Source organism: Tiliqua scincoides, chromosome 4 (genome assembly GCF_035046505.1).
Source record: "Tiliqua scincoides isolate rTilSci1 chromosome 4, rTilSci1.hap2, whole genome shotgun sequence".
NCBI classification, from domain to species: Eukaryota; Metazoa; Chordata; class Lepidosauria; order Squamata; family Scincidae; genus Tiliqua; species Tiliqua scincoides.
The window spans coordinates 136,437,668-136,453,429 of record NC_089824.1 but is presented as its reverse complement, the minus strand read 5'-3'; the positions used below and the strand labels follow the sequence as shown (position 1 = coordinate 136,453,429).

Below are 15,762 nucleotides of genomic sequence, written 5' to 3'. Positions count from 1 at the left end.
AAAGAAGCAGCAGTAAAGTCAAGAAAATAACAATCAAGAACTAGCTAATAAACAAATTGCAAAAATGTTTTTAAAAAATCAAATCAAATAACACACAGGGATGCCAATTCCTTCATTGTTCACTTGAACATTTGATAGTAGGCACTTAATAGTAGGCTAAATGAACTTGAACCACCCTAGCTCAGGAGATTCCACATATGGTAGTGTACACCCCTGACATGCTCTGAGACTGAAACATCTGAGCATCAAGGCTGAATCAGTGAAGAATGATTAATTCAAAATTAAAAATGGTTAGCAAAGTGTGTATGTGTATATATGTGTGTGTTTGTGTGTGTGTGTATATATATAGATAGATAGATAGTGATAAAATAGAAGGGGAAAAGATGGGGCAGCTATCTGTAAAGTCTGGTATACAAATGCTGACCACAAGATGATCTTGACCATTGAGTGAGATCTGCCTTGCTCAACTCACCAGAGTACTTGAATTCTTTTAGCATGCAAAGTAGGCATTCTGAATAATATCAAGAATGGTTAACTAAATGCAGCTTTAAATACACAACTCTTGGGAGACAACTTCATTTAAGAACAATTCTTTATAAAGAATTAGCACCTCATTAAGCTAATAACTTCAGCTATCTGGATTGAAATTAATATTTTCTTCCTTTACTGGAATTAATATGGCACATATTGTCAGCTCCTCTGTTTACATTGGAAACTTGTGCATTTGACCTTTCATTAGGGGAATGAAGCTGAAGCAGGTGTCCCATTAACAGATGAAGACTTTACAAAAGATGCCTATGATGGCATCTATCAGGCCTTTGAAGGTAAGCCTGCTTATTTTATCAGGTAAAACTCAGGTTATTGTGCCTGTACAGTTTCACCTGGTGAAACTTCTCCAGAAAAGCTACACTTGATTGTTCGTGTGTTTTCCTGCAGTAGTTGTTGCTTATCCTCAAAGCTGATAACTTCGCAGGTACTGATGGCTTTTGATTATATCACACTTGTATTGGTTCTTGCTGCTTTTCTCTTTGACATCTTGTATATGGTGTGTTTAATTAAAAATTTCTTTAACCTTAGCATTTATACCATCTCATTAAATGTGTTCTGGCATTGATTATCTTTACATTGATAGTTGCTGAATTTTTCATTAGGTATTGATTTTAAAGTAGACCAATTATCAGCTGTTCTTCACCATAAATTGGCTGTGTTTGTACATCCTGCTTATTAAAACAGGTAAACTATCTATTTCTAGGAGACAGAAGTTTTGTTTCTAAACCATATCTTCAACCCCACAAGCATGGAAATCCTACATTGAGGCTGAAATTTTGTGCTTAACTTCTTTCCCCTGATGTGCCTTACTATTGTATACGGTCTGTATGATTTGAGGAATGTTGGGAACCTGCTATGAATTGTATGGATTTACTTGTCTCAGAAAAAACTGTGGTCATATCTCATACTGTGTAATTGGCTTTCCATGAAATGACTGTGCACTATTTTGTGTTTGCTGCTCTGATTACAAGGCCAAGTGGGATCTTTTACACTTCAAGTTTGCACCATGCTCAGGTTACAACTCAAATCTGTTCTGAGATTCTAGTGTAGCATTAAGTCTATGGATTCATCAGTAATGGCACCTTTGCAAATGCACACTTCCCCCTCTTCAGTTTAAAGTATCATGCTGAAAAGGAGGCACCTCAAGTTCATTTCTGGACTCGAGCTTCCATTCCCCTGCAGTGTTAACAGGCTAGGGATTTAAAGGTGTCTGCTTATCTTGAGAAGCAAGATGCAGACTCGCTCTCTACAGAATTCCATGTCAGCAGGCTTATGCAGCAATTAAACAAGGACTCATTTGCCTATCATTTTGGGCTTTGGAGGTAAGGTGCCACTTTGTAAAATTTGTCCCTGTTGCAGGGGCTGGGTATTTTTTATTGTGAAATGGAGTATGCATGGTATACATGTGTGTATGGGGAAGAATGGCGTGTTCGTTCTGTAAATTAGGGATGTAGTGCTTCATTGCTGCTTAAAATCTTCATAAGTAATTGTAGGCTGTTCTTTTGTGACACTGCATGTTTAGCAATCAAAAATTGACAGATTACAGAGTACCTGTTTTTAATAAGGCAGACTTTTTTTTCCTCAAAGTGACATGCAAGGAAAGAACAGCTGTTTGGCTGCTTGAAAATCATGTCCTGATTGACATTCAAAAGCCTGTTTTAACAGATGGATTTGAAAGCCTGCCCCTCTGATAGATGGAGGGACTCCATAATGTAATCTTTAGACCAAATTTTTTGAGGCTGTTTTTCCTACTGTTCTGTCACAATTTTGGAAGAACTTGTAACATTTATGAATTCTTATTTATATTCTCGGACTTCTCAGATTGTACAGGGTGAGATAGGATGTGTAACTTGATGTTGCATCTTATTTGAGGATAAAAGTTGACTTTTCATTCATCAGGCTTTTAAAACTTGCACAATTTTTCCTTTTCAGGTCATTTCTTTCCTACTGTAAGCTGTCTTCACAATAAAATCAGCAAGCTTCTAGTGCAGAGAATAGAATTTTTATGTGGCAGTAAATTTCAGGAATGTCCTAAAATTATAGGGCATACAATGACTGTAACAATCCCATTATTGTCTTTTGTCACTTACTTAGACCGTGCATTTAGTATCTAGCCACAAGTGAGGTTAGGCTGCCTTTTTAACTTTGGATCTAAGTTTTGAGAGCATGACTCTTAATTACAAATCTGCACAAAACTGTTTGAATGTTAATGTTTATTTCTAATTAAACAAACACTCCTGTAGATGCCATTGACATACATGGCTTCAATTTATTACTCCTTATAAGATCATAAATGATGGTTGAGAGGAGATAGGGTAAGTTGGACTTCACATTTCCCCTGGTTGGCTTCCAGAACTCTCAAGTGTTAATTTAGTGCTTAACCATTTTTAGGTGCCAAGCCAGAAGTGAAAAATGAAGAAGAAGAAAAACGTCGGATTGAGGCAAGGAGAGAGAAACAAAGGCGTAGGAGAGAGAAAAACAGTGAAAAATATGGTGATGGTTACAGGTTTGTGGTGAAAGTATCATTCATTAGTTTTGTTCTCCAATCCCATTCACAAGTATGTACCATGGTAAATATAATCTCTTCCAAGCTGCTTTTGCTTTGTCTGCTCAGTGTGACCTGTGAAGCAGAAGTACTTGATTCAAATGTCACCTTGGCCATTAACTCTGTCCTTTAAAAAATACCCCACCTCAAGAAAACTTGCTATCTTGCCAATAATAAAACTGTCCTTTTTGTAGGAGTTAATGGGATTCTCTATTGCAGCACCTCAAATACAAATATGTACTAAAAATGCTACACATCATTATATATCTATTATTAAATCTTAAATGTATGAAAAGGAAACTTTTTTCATTGGTGAAATGTTACTTGATGTTACTTGAAATGTTACATTTCCTTCAAGCTAACCCTTAAGACAGTGGTACTCAAACTTTTCTGGCCCGTGGCTCCCTTGACCCCCGTGGCTGTTGGCCATGACTCTCCATCATGTTCCTGAGGGCTGGAAGTGACATCATTAAACAGGAAGTGGCCAGAAATATTAATTATATTAATGATATCATTAATTAAATGCAGATCTTAAAAATATATTATTAATACACAGCAATATACATGCTTTATAAATGATCAGCTGCTGATCACTGTTGGAGACAGGATGCTGAAGTAGGTAGATTTTGTCTGGTCTCATTTTTTAAAACTTTGTAAGCTTATCAATAAAATTGTTTTATCAAATGAACTTTGTGGACAACCAGTCTGACCAACATTACTTACACACCCACCGACCCTGTGGACCCCAATCCAACTAGTCATTTCTCCCATTCTCCTTGGATAGGATTGAACCCTTTGTTAAATTAAATTAAATTTTCCCAGCAGCTGATGGGGAAAACAAAAATAGACCATGAAAATATATCAGAGCTGATAAGGGTTTGGTTAGGAGGCTTATTTGTCTCCTATACTAGGAGTTGCATGGTTCAATCCTGTGTATGTCTACTCAGAAGTAAGTCCCATTAGAGTCAGTGGGGCTTACTCCCAGGAAAGTGTGGATAGGATTGGGCTGGCAATCACTTAATCAATGGCTGATAAGTATTCCCTTCAAATAGCAAGATTCATCACTTTAAAAATACAGCCTCTGCTCTTCAGTCAAACAACAAGATTAATAAATCACTTTAAAAACTACCCTTTTTCTGCTCTTGGCCAAGTAAAGTGTGTGCTTGTCTCTCCTCCCTCCCTTGCCAACTGCATGGAAACAACTTTAAAACCCCCAGTGACTGTAAAATAGGAAGCATTTTATTTGGGGAGGGGGAGGAAAGCAGGAAGGTTTGGAGATCGAAAGGGGGAAGTGGAAGAGGGAGGGGGTTGAAAATTGAGATTTCACTTTGATGAGAAGCGATCCCAGACTGGGAACTAGGACCCAACTAGACAAGGATCAACAAGGGTTTCTTTCTGACAGTCAGCAAGGGCAAGGACTGCAAGCTGAGCATGCTCATTACTTGCCAGCTGGGGGTTGGAGTCGAAGAGCTTTGGAAACAACATGCAGCAAACACAGAAGGTGGCAGCCTCGGAGAGGAGGGAGAAGAGGGCGGGCGGCGGCAGCCACTCTTACAGTTCCTCTCGGAGGGAGCAGCTGAACAACCCCCGTTTCTTCTGCTTTAAAAAAAAGCGCAGAAGAAGGAGGGGCTCGCATTCTGCCCAGGAATGGTGGTGTGACTCTATCACTGCAAGAGAACATCCTGCGCCTCCCCTGTGTGGTCCTCGCGCCTGCCCAGGGAGCCGTGCCTCAGTTTGAATAACACTGCCTTAAGAAATAGCTCTTGTTTTTTAAGCTAAGAAAACATGCAGCTCTTTGAATGACGTAACTGCAGAGATATTGAGCCAACCTTATTGCATTTATCTTGTATTGCAATTCTGAATATAGTGCTGCCTGTGACACTGAGCACTCCCTGGTGTGCAGCAGAGTGAAACTGCGAACAAAGCAACTGTATCACACGGAAAAGGAAGGAAGACCTCACATTGACACCAGCAAGACCCGGGATCAGGGAAAAGTGGAGGAATTTGCACAAGCGCTTGAAGAATCTCTTCCAGGCCCGGCCGATGCAAATGCATCCAACAGATGGGGACATTTCAAGAAGACCAACAAGACGGCAGACTGGTTTGAAGCCCATTCTGAGGCGTTGAGACCAGTCATTGAGGAAAAGAAGAGAGCTCTAGCAGCATACAAAGCCTGTCCCAGTGAGCGCAACCTGCAGATCCTCCGAGCTACTCGCAACAAAGTCCAGACGACAGCCAGGAGATGTGCTAATGACTACTGGCTCCAACTCTGTTCCCAGATACAGATAGCAGCTGACACAGGCAACATCAAGGGGATGTATGATGGTATCAAGCAGGCCCTAGGTCCGACACAGAAGAAAATTGACCCTCTGAAGTCTGCTACAGGCGAGGTCATCCAGGATGAGGCGCAGGAGATGGAACGCTGGGTGCAGCACTACTCTGAGCTATACTCCAGAGAAAATGTAGTCACCGAAGAAGCGCTGAACAACATTGAGTGCCTGCCTGTGTTGGAGGAGCTTGACAGTGAACCAACCCTAGAAGAACTTAATGTGGCCCTGGACTCTCTTGCATCTGGCAAGGCACCTGAAAAAGACAGCATCCCTGCTGAGGTCCTAAAGTGCTGCAAAGAGATAATCGCCACTGAGCTGCATGAAATCCTCTGTCTCTGTTGGAGAGAAGGTGGAGTACCACAGGACATGAAGGATGCAAACATTGTCACGCTGTACAAGAACAAAGGTGACGCGGGTGACTGCAGTGACTGCCCTGACATCTCTCTCCTTAGCGTTGTAGGAAAGCTGTTTGCCCGAGTTGCACTGAAGAGGCTCCAGGTACTTGCAGAGAGCGTCTATCCAGAATCGCAGTGTGAATTCCAAGGAAACACGTCCACCACTGATACGGTTTTCTCCCTTACACAGCTGCAGGAGAAATGCAGGGAACAGCAACAGTCACTCTTTATAGCCTTCATAGATCTCACGAAGGCTTTCGACCTGGTCAGCAGGGGCGGCCTCTTCAAGATTCTCCCCAAGATCGGATGTCCACCCAGACTCCTCAGCATCATCAGATCTTTCCACAAGGACATGAAGGGCACTGTAGTCTTTGATGGCTCCACGTCAGACCCCTTTGACATCCAAAGCGGAATGAAGCAGGGCTGTGTTCTTGTGCCGACCTTGTTTGGGATTTTCTTCGCTGTCCTGCTGAAGCATGCTTTTGGAACTGCAACAGAAGGCGTCTATCTCCGGACCAGATCAGACGGAAAGCTCTTCAACCTCTCCAGACTGAGAGCCAAGTCCAAAGTCCAGCTGAAATGTCTGAGTGACTTCCTCTTTGCCGATGATGCAGCTGTCACCGCCCACTCTGCCAAAGATCTTCAGCAGCTCATGGATCGTTTTAGCAAGGCCTGCCAAGACTTTGGACTGACAGTCAGCCTGAAGGAAGCACAGGTCATGGTTCAGGATGTGGACTCAGATCCCTGCATTACAATCTCTGAGCATGAACTGGAGGTTGTCCATGACTTTGTGCACCTTGGCTCAACGATCTCCGACACTCTTTCTCTCGATAATGAGCTAAACAGACGCATCGGTAAAGCAGCCACCACGTTTTCCAGACTCACAAAGAGAGTCTGGTCCAACAAGAAGCTGACGGAAAATACCAAGATTCAGGTCTACAGAGCTTGCGTCCTGAGTACACTTCTGTACTGCAGCGAGTCATGGGCTCTTGACTCGCAACAGGAGAGGAAACTGAATGCTTTCCACACACGCTGCCTCCGAAGCATCCTCGGCATCTCCTGGCAGGACAAAGTTCCAAACAACACAATCCTGGAACGAGCTGGAATCCCTAGCGTGTACGCACTGCTGAAACAGAAACGCCTGCATTGGCTTGGCCATGTTGTGAGAATGGATGATGGCCGGATCCCAAAGGATCTCCTCTATGGAGAACTCGTGCAGGGAGAGTGCCCTACAGGTAGACCACAGCTGCAATACAAGGATATCTGCAAGAGGGATCTGAAGGCCTTAGGAATGGACCTCAACAGGTGGGAAACCTTGACCTCTGAGCGTCCCGCTTGGAAGCAGGCAGTGCAGCATGGCCTTTCCCAGTTTGAAGAGACACTTGGCCAACAGACTGAGGCAAAGAGGCAAAGAAGGAAGGCCCATAGCCAGGGAGACACACCAGGGACAGACTACATTTGCTCCCAGTGTGAAAGGGATTGTCACTCCCAAATTGGCCTTTTCAGCCACACTAGACACTGTTCCAGAACCACTTTTCAGAGCGCGATAGCATAGTCTTTCGAGACTAAAGGATGCCAATGATGATAGATGCTTAAGATAACAGTTGCTTCTATTCTTTAATGTCAGAAGGGGGTAACTGTTGTGATGAGAAAAGAGCTTACTAGCACCTTAAAGGCATAACAGGTTTATTGAGGCATAAGCTTAAGTGCATTAGTCCCAGCTAAGAAGGTGCATCTGATGAAGCGCAGTGTAGCCCATAAAAACTTGGACCACAATAAATCTGTTTCTCTGAGGTGCCACAAAACTTTCTCTTTTTTTGTGCCTTTTATAATTTTTTCCAGTTCTCCGCATAGTTTTTTATAAAACTGAAAATAGTGCACTTTAATCCTTCACTTCGTTGATCCTTTGGTCTGTGTTTAATTTTGCTTTAGGAAACTAATAAGAGGAAACTAACCATAAGAGCAGGAGTGAGGGATGTGGTTGTGGCAGCTGAAAGTTTAGGTAGCCTGTTTGATAGTATCTGCATTATTATGGTGGAACCATTTCTCTTCATCAGCATATGTATAACTCTTGACTATCAGCTTTGTTAATCAAATCTGCTTAAAGGTGATCTGGTTTTAATGATTGATATATAAATATCATGTGACTATATCTTTTGCTAGAATGGCATTCACCTGCTCGTTCTGTAAGTTTCGAACATTTGAAGAAAAAGACATTGAAGCGCATCTGGAAAGTGCTGTTCACCAGGAAACTTTAGATCATATTCAGAAACAAACCAAATTTGACAAAGTTGTGATGGAGTTTCTGCATGTACGTAAATACCTTTTTATTTTTAAACTGTTTATGGGGCCATAGACAAGTAAATTCACTTTAAAACAACTGTCACTATTCAGTGTATTTTTGTCTTCAAATGTAAAGTGGCTTTTAAATTTAAAAAAGTGATGCCCAAGTTTTCTAAACATAAACATGGATAATGTCTAATGCATTTTTACTGATACATCATAGTATAGGGTGACTGCATGCCAAAATGTTTGAGCAGGTGGCTTGCATTAGTCCATTGATGTTTTGGGTTTGTGTGGCTGACCTATCACATTGCATACTGGTTTTGTAACTCCCTGCAATTTCAAAGCCAGTTTATGATGCAGCTTCAGGGGTGCTGCAGGGTTAAACATACAGGTTGACAGTCCAATCCTATCCAACTTTCCAGCACTGGTGCAACTGCAATGCAGCCCCGAGGTAAGGGAACAAATGTTCCCAAACCTTAAGGAGGCCTCTGTGATTGCACCCCCAACACAGGAAGCAGTGCATACGCCATAGGCACAGCAGCACCAGCACTGGAAAATTGGATAGGATTGGGCAGTGAGTCTCTTTATTTTGGAGGGTTCTATTCACAGAATGGCAAAAATCACATTAAAGCACATTAATTGAAAAACAATTTCTCTTTGCTAGGTGATTTAAAAATAACCTTGCTGATCTTTGTGATACAAGATGGAGTCATTAAGCAGACAAGCCATCAATCAGTCTCTCTCCAGAAGCTTAGAAAGGCTTCACTCTGAGCCAGTGACTCCTCCCTTCACCCAGGGCAAAGTGATTATCTTTCTTTCAGCTGCTCAGGGGGAAGGGAGGGGTTGCTTGCCTTGGAGTGAAGCTGTTCTAAGTGGCTGGGGAGAGAAGGATTGATGGATTGTCAGCCAACTACCCTCTCTTGCATTAATGAGACTATTGTTAAATGACTGTTTTATTTTAATTTAAAGGGCCCTTCTCATTGCGTTGAGATAGAAAAATCCATGGATTTTTCCATGGGTGAAAAATGTGTGGATAATTAGGTTATACCTGTAATCACGTACATAACTGTCTCTCTACAACAGTAAGAAAAGCAGTTTTTAAAACTGATTTTAAAGGGTTGCGTTCTTCCCATTCCCCAGGGATCTGCACATTCCCTCTCATTTGCATTCATGTTGAGTCAAATCCATGTATAACAAGGTTGGACCTGTATTTTTAAGGTCTCTTTGACTCATCAAAGTAATTACACTGTTCCTTGGGTTCTGACCAACAAGTCGAGCAGTTTCAAAATGTGGGAGGTGAAACTTAGGACAATGAAAGAAAACATTTGATTTTCTTAAAACGGTGTTTGCTCTTGTTCTAGGAGTGTATGGTGAATAAATTCAAGAAGACAGCTATGCGTAAGCAGCAGACTACTACCCAAATGGAAGCTGCTCAGATTCCTGAAAAAGATCTAATGGAAGGCAAGTTTTATTCGACCTTGCCATTTTGTCATGTGGGTTCAGTCTGGAGATGAATGTTATATGGCCAAGTCATGTTTCCAGACCCAGTTGCCACTTTGCAGTGTGCAAGGTGGACAGAAAATGGGATGCTTAATTCTTCCCAGACCAATTGTTTTTCCCTGGCACCTTCTCCCCCCCATCATTTTTCACATTTGATGTCCTAGCCAACTTGCAGCATCAGCTGTCCACTGCAAAGTTCCCATGTTAAGCATCACTTGTCTTATAATAAGAAGCAACAACACCCATAAAGTGTGTGTGTGTGTTTTGTTTTTTTTGGTCAGGTGTTACAGCTGATGACCATATGATGAAAGTTGAGACTGTTCTCTGCTCTGCATGCAGTGTGTATGTTCCTGCACTACACAGTTCAGTACAACAGCACTTAAAATCTCCTGAGCATGCAAAGGGAAAACAGGTAGGAATTGGCTATTTGGTTTAACTCTTTTTGTGGTGTACTGTGTAATAAGTACTGTGCATGTGCACAATTGTTTTGCTGGAGGCCTGAGTGCTTGGGAACTGTATAACATAGGGCACAGTCCTAACCCGTTTTCCAGCACCAACATGAGGGCAATACAGCTCTCAGGTAAGGGAACAAATATTACTTACTTCAAGGGTGCCTGCATGAGTGCCACCCAACTGTAGGATGCAGCACATGTCCCATTGCCAGTGCTGGAAAGTGGGTTAGGATTTGGGCCATAGTATTTTCAGCATAGCTTGTGACTGCAGCACATAATGCAAAGTAGGTGGAAATGTAGGAAACCCATTCAGACAATAGATTGGGACCATGGCACCTCCTTAAATGAGTGGTGGAAGAGAGCATGCAACCATAAATCATATGCTTTTTGAAATCCAAATACAAGCAGAAGAAACCTTTATACATGGTGCCAGAATTCATCTAGAGCAGCCCAGCACACAGCTGAGGGTGTTCCCTGGAACCCCTGCCTCTTTGGACTTCCTGCTTTGCTTTTATAGTCTGAGGGGGGAGAGTGTAGTTTCTTCCTCTCCCGACATCTGGTCTAATTTAAAGGCATGCTGGGCCAAAGCTGCAGGTATTCTTAGATTTACTCAGGAACTCTAGGTTCCTCTTCAGTGGGTGGGAAGTTTTAATTTATCTAGCATGGGGGCAGGGCATTCCTGTGTAAATGGTTTCGATTGGGATTTCAGATTATTCTGGTAGTGTTGCAGTAAGGGTTTAGATGGTGATATTGTCAGATGGTTAAAAAATGACAGTAAGATGGAATTGCCCTCAAGTTTGGAAAAATGAAAATGTTTCAGTGATACTGGGAAAAAATTCTGAGACTTCTGATGCTGCTCATCATTAAAAAAAATTTGGAATAGTGTTCTCTTTTGTGGAAAAGTGCCAAACATTCTATCTCTTTGCTTGTTAGGAAGGTGGCTTGAATTTAGTTGTGCTGTCATCACTTTCCATAGGGAAGAAGTACTGCTTATAGACTGTGGAGTCATTGTGTAAAACTTGGCAGCAGTACAATGCTATACATGTTTACTCAGCAGGAAGTTCCATTGTGTTCAGTGGAGCTTCTAGATGAGCATGCGTAAGATTGCAGCCTTGGTGATCAGAAATGTGTTAGATGCTGAAAGTTGGCAGTTCTTGCATACATTGCTGTTAGCAGTTCTCCTTTTAGAACATCCTATAGAGCTTTTTAGAACGAACTTTAATTTGTGACAAAGCACTGACCAGTTAAGCAAAATGAATTTTATGATATAAAAAGTTAATGCCAACAGTAGTTCTCATACACAGAAAATCAAAATCCTCTTCCAACAGTTGATCAGAATGCCAGGACTTGGAAACTAGTGCATATTAGAGCAGCAATAAGCTTTCATTGTCAGTTGAGAAAGGAATTATAACTGCTGCATACTTTTAAAAATTCTTACTGTTATATGGAATTTTTCGTGAAATAAATCTAAGAATGAAGTATGTATTTAGGCTTCCGTGTGGCTTACATTCTCCTTACTACTAGTAGACAACTGAATAAGTTAACACTGGACAGATAGTATGACTAGAAATAATGGAAGCTTAAGTCTCATTCATTTTTAATGGAGTTCCATAGAGCACTCGTTTCTGTAATATATAACAGGACTACACTATATCTTTGCATTTGCAAAGGAAAATATTTAAATTTGTACACTGACCTGTCAACAAGGCCTTTTCTTCTTTTGGCCATTATTTTCCTTTTACTCTATTGCAGTGGTTCCCAAACTTTTTCAACTGATGGCTCCCTTGACCTACTGGGCCATTGGCTGCAGCTCCCCATTAGGGCTACAATTCTATTCACTGTATAGGGTGTCAGGTTTTTCTCAAGGATTCTGTGACTCCCCTGTCTGGTTTCCACAGCTCCCTGGGGAGCCAAGGTTCACAGTTGGGAACCACTGCTCTATTGAATAAAACATTCAGACATCAAGCTAATACAACATTTGTTACCACATGTATTTAATGCCCCATCTGTAATAGTTTATCAGTATTTGTTTTTACAATATGATTTTGTTCACAGACGTACAAAGAACAAATTAAAAGAGAGAGTGTACTAACTGCTACCAGCATCTTGAATAACCCGATTGTGAAGGCACGGTATGAGCGCTATGTCAAGGTATGTTTGAAATAAAGTGTTCAGTTTTTTCGTCGCAGTCCCTGCTGTTAGAAGCATGAAATTGGCTATCAGCTTTACTGTTTGAAAGTAATGTACTACTAAAACTCAGTGTTAGTTGTAGAAGGTAGCCTTATACAGGTGTGCCCCATATCCTCAGGCATTCTGTTCCATTGCTCTTTTTTTGGCTGTTTTTCCATCATTCTGAACCTGGCAGAGATTACAGGCAGACACGTGTGGCCTCTGCTGGGCTTGGAAGACCCTCAGAGGTAAGGGGAGCAAAGGTCCCCTTGCCTCCAGGGGGAGGGGCTTGGGGGTCCTTCCTGCATCCATGGTTAAGTGTGGATATGGCCTCCCATACTCTCCTGTTTGTGTGGGCAGAAGCTGAAATTTCAGCTACAGTACCATTTTTTTTCATCTTCATTTCAATTAACAGCCACCTTTAGTTTATTCCAAGTGGAGTGAAATAAAAGAGAACTAGCAGCTTAAGCCTTACAAACCTCAGTAATTTATTTTGAACTTCAAGTTTGCAGTCCAAGTGGCAGACTGCTAGGAAAAGGCAGTTGGGGCCCTTTCCCACAAGGAAGGCTCATCAGTGCTTTCTGTAAAGCCCCTGAAGCGCTGTCAGAACATCAGTACCTGCCTTTCAGCTCCAGCTTGTTGAAGTGTGTGGGAATTAAACGGGAGAGCCAAAAAGAAGATGGTAATGAAAATAATGTTGCTGGAGCATCTTCTTTAATAGGAAAGGATACAGTGTTCTATATGCCTAATAAAGGTTTGTATGTTGTTGGATACAGTGTTCTAGGGTACTTTAGAAATAAAGGTGGCCAACTGGAAGGGACATTGAAGCATCTAGAACTGAGCATGGTGTAGGGAGGAAAACTTTTCTGGAACTTGTAATACTAGAACAATGGCATCATTCAAGTGTCAACTGTGAAAGATCCTAGAATGAACAGAAGGAAGAGCTATTTTTATACAGCACATCATTAATCTGTAGAATTCATTACCAGAGGATGTGGTGATGGCCACTACCCTTAGGTGGTTTTAAAAGTGCACTCCATAAATTTATCTAATACAAGTTGATCAGACTCCTAGTCATGATGGCTGTATTACTACTTTCAGGTTCAGAACTGTGTGCTTGCTTCATTTCCTGTTTGTGAGTTGCTTAGAAGTGCCTGGAAATGGGATCCTGAATTGGATGAACCCTTTAACCTGATCCACTAGGGTTTTTTATGAAATGAGTTACAACAGTGTTTCTCAATGTTTGTCCCCTGCTTCGCATGGTTCACCTATTGGAAGTACCACCAGAAGTAACTGGTGATGTAATTGCCGGCTACTTCCAGGTTAGGAGACCACACACAATGTGGTAAACAGCTGTGAGAGGCTCGGGGGATGGGAGAGCTTTTTCAAGCACGTGATTTCTGCCCGCTGAACCTGCTGCTGCTCCTTGTTGCATTGCATTGTTGGTCTTTCTGCCCGGCGGTGGGGGTCTCACACATGCCGCAGGACTCCACCCCAAGTACCACTGGTGGTATGAGAGAGGCTGAGTGTAGTTTCTGGGTTAGTTCCTGTAGATGTTGCTTCTGCACCTGGTGCACTAAATGTTATTTTGTGTGTGAAAGGTTTCAGAACAGAGAGCTAGTGGGAAATGGTTGGATGACATGCTGGTTTTATATGTCCATTTTTGAGTAGGATTTTTTAAAAAACTGTAGAATATAAAATGTCAAACATAATAGGAAGTCACTCTGCTTGTCGCTACATGTAAAACATAGATGCAGATAATCATTTGGAAGATGCTATATAAAATAGGAAGTGAAACTGTATAGTCAGAGTTGAGTTTTTCCCTATTTTGTTGACTCTTGCCACTGCATAGTTTTGTAATTTTTACTTTTGCCGAAACTGTTTTGTGTTTAACCAATTTTTTAAGGGTGAAAATCCATTTGAAATTACTGATCAGACTCCAGAGCAGCAAGCAGAAGAAGATAAAGCTGATGAACCTGAGGAAGAGGAGCCTGAAGAGGAGCCTGAAGAGGAGGCAGAAGCTGAGGAGGAAGAGGCAGAAGCTGAAGATCAAACCGATTTCACTCTTGACCAAACGGAAGAGAACTAAATACAGGCAACTAACATTAAAGAAAAATGCTGTTTTCTGTTAACGTGGCTAAGTGTAACACTTCTGATAGTTAAAAATTAGGCTTTTGTTGTTGTCCCCACCCTGTGCATGCATTCCATTTAAATTTGAAATATGTGTTTATGTAATCTGTTTTTCAGCTTTGCTTATAAAAGAAGGTAAAGGTTTTTAGTTGAGCTTTTTTAATAACCCTGCTGTTAGGCCTGAAACTATTGTACTGTGTATGTTTTAAAACATTAGTTTTCCCCTCTTGATGTTGAGAATTGTACACAATAAAGTTCAGTCATTTCAACGCAAAGTTATTTAGGTACATGCTGTGTGAGTGCTACAGCATATTTAGTTCTAGAATGTGTAAACTTTAACCAGATTATGCTGTGAGGGTGGCTGTCTTTGGACTGCATCACTCATTGTAAAATACATGTTATGACATACTGGTAGCTTTTTTGTGATAAAAATGTATGTTTGTAGTAATAAAGTCTTTTAGAAACCTTTGTGTCCTGTTATTGTAATTGAAGGTTCAGCAAAAATGTTAGATTTTGTTTGACTCAGCATTTCTGAAATATAAGGGTAGTGATGTAATTGTCCACCAACATATGCACAGTGGGAAAACATTGCTCTAATCTTCTAGCCATATTGCAATGATGTTTGACTCTTTGTGGTAAAGAGATATTTCCAATAGTACCAATATTAATAGTGGCCTACATAGGTGGAGATTATTTAGGGTCATTTGCGCATTGTTCTCTTACCCACTGAATATGGCTGCTGGTAAGAGCAACTTTTTCTTGTTGCTTATGGAATTAACTAACTTGGAGCTGACTGTCCAAGTCTGTGTTATTGGTGCATATCCTTCAATCTCTGCTTTTCCCAGCCTCTGTTTTGATGTGTTATGTATATACTACTCAAGTTCATGCTGGGTCCTGATTCGTGTTCCATCCCTTTATCTCAGTCTGATCACAACTTACCCTTTCAGGGCTGCATTACTGTGCTGTGGCATTTGATTGAGGGGATATGTTCCTTAGCTAACTGATTTGTAGAGGTGTTGTTTCCAGTGAGTAAGATAGTTTTACAGGTTTAAGTCTTACTGAACAGATTGGGCTTACTTAGGAGGAAAGTAAATAGCACTGTTTTCAAACACCTCTATTGATTTTTCTTTCTGCTGAGTAGGTGGACTGACTATGGAGTTAGGAGAAGGGCCATTTGGGAATCAAGGAGTGCACTATATGGTCCAGACCCTGGCTATGGTCCTTTACAGAAAGACTGAAAAGTGACTGTGTGTGAATTTTGTAATCCATCCAGAATTTCTCATTTTATTGTACATTTTTCATTTGTTGGTGGCAATGAGTGTAGAAGAGTGAAAGGAATTATTGGGACTTACTAAAGTTCTGTTAAGGGAAGTTTCCTTAAATTTCATTAGTCCAGCTCAGTATGG

General features: G+C 41.3%; 1 protein-coding gene across 6 annotated transcripts in view; it reads left to right on the top strand.

The window, feature by feature from the left end:
* The window catches only part of ZNF326 (zinc finger protein 326), a 28,310-nt gene extending 13,490 nt beyond the window's left edge, over nucleotides 1–14,820 (top strand). For 2 of the 6 annotated variants that reach the window (XM_066626687.1, XM_066626686.1), the window contains exons 6-13: nucleotides 740–824; nucleotides 2,941–3,055; nucleotides 4,962–7,124; nucleotides 7,983–8,130; nucleotides 9,467–9,566; nucleotides 9,887–10,017; nucleotides 12,113–12,208; nucleotides 14,133–14,820. In XM_066626687.1, coding sequence (XP_066482784.1) covers nucleotides 740–824; nucleotides 2,941–3,055; nucleotides 4,962–7,124; nucleotides 7,983–8,130; nucleotides 9,467–9,566; nucleotides 9,887–10,017; nucleotides 12,113–12,208; nucleotides 14,133–14,315 — 3,021 coding nt within the window. In that variant the 3' untranslated portion in view covers nucleotides 14,316–14,820. The remainder of the gene's footprint in view (nucleotides 1–739; nucleotides 825–2,940; nucleotides 3,056–4,961; nucleotides 7,125–7,982; nucleotides 8,131–9,466; nucleotides 9,567–9,886; nucleotides 10,018–12,112; nucleotides 12,209–14,132) is intronic. The other 4 variants (XM_066626690.1, XM_066626688.1, XM_066626691.1 and 1 more) reach the window with 3 other exon arrangements.
* Nucleotides 14,821–15,762: the final 942 nt, after the last annotated feature.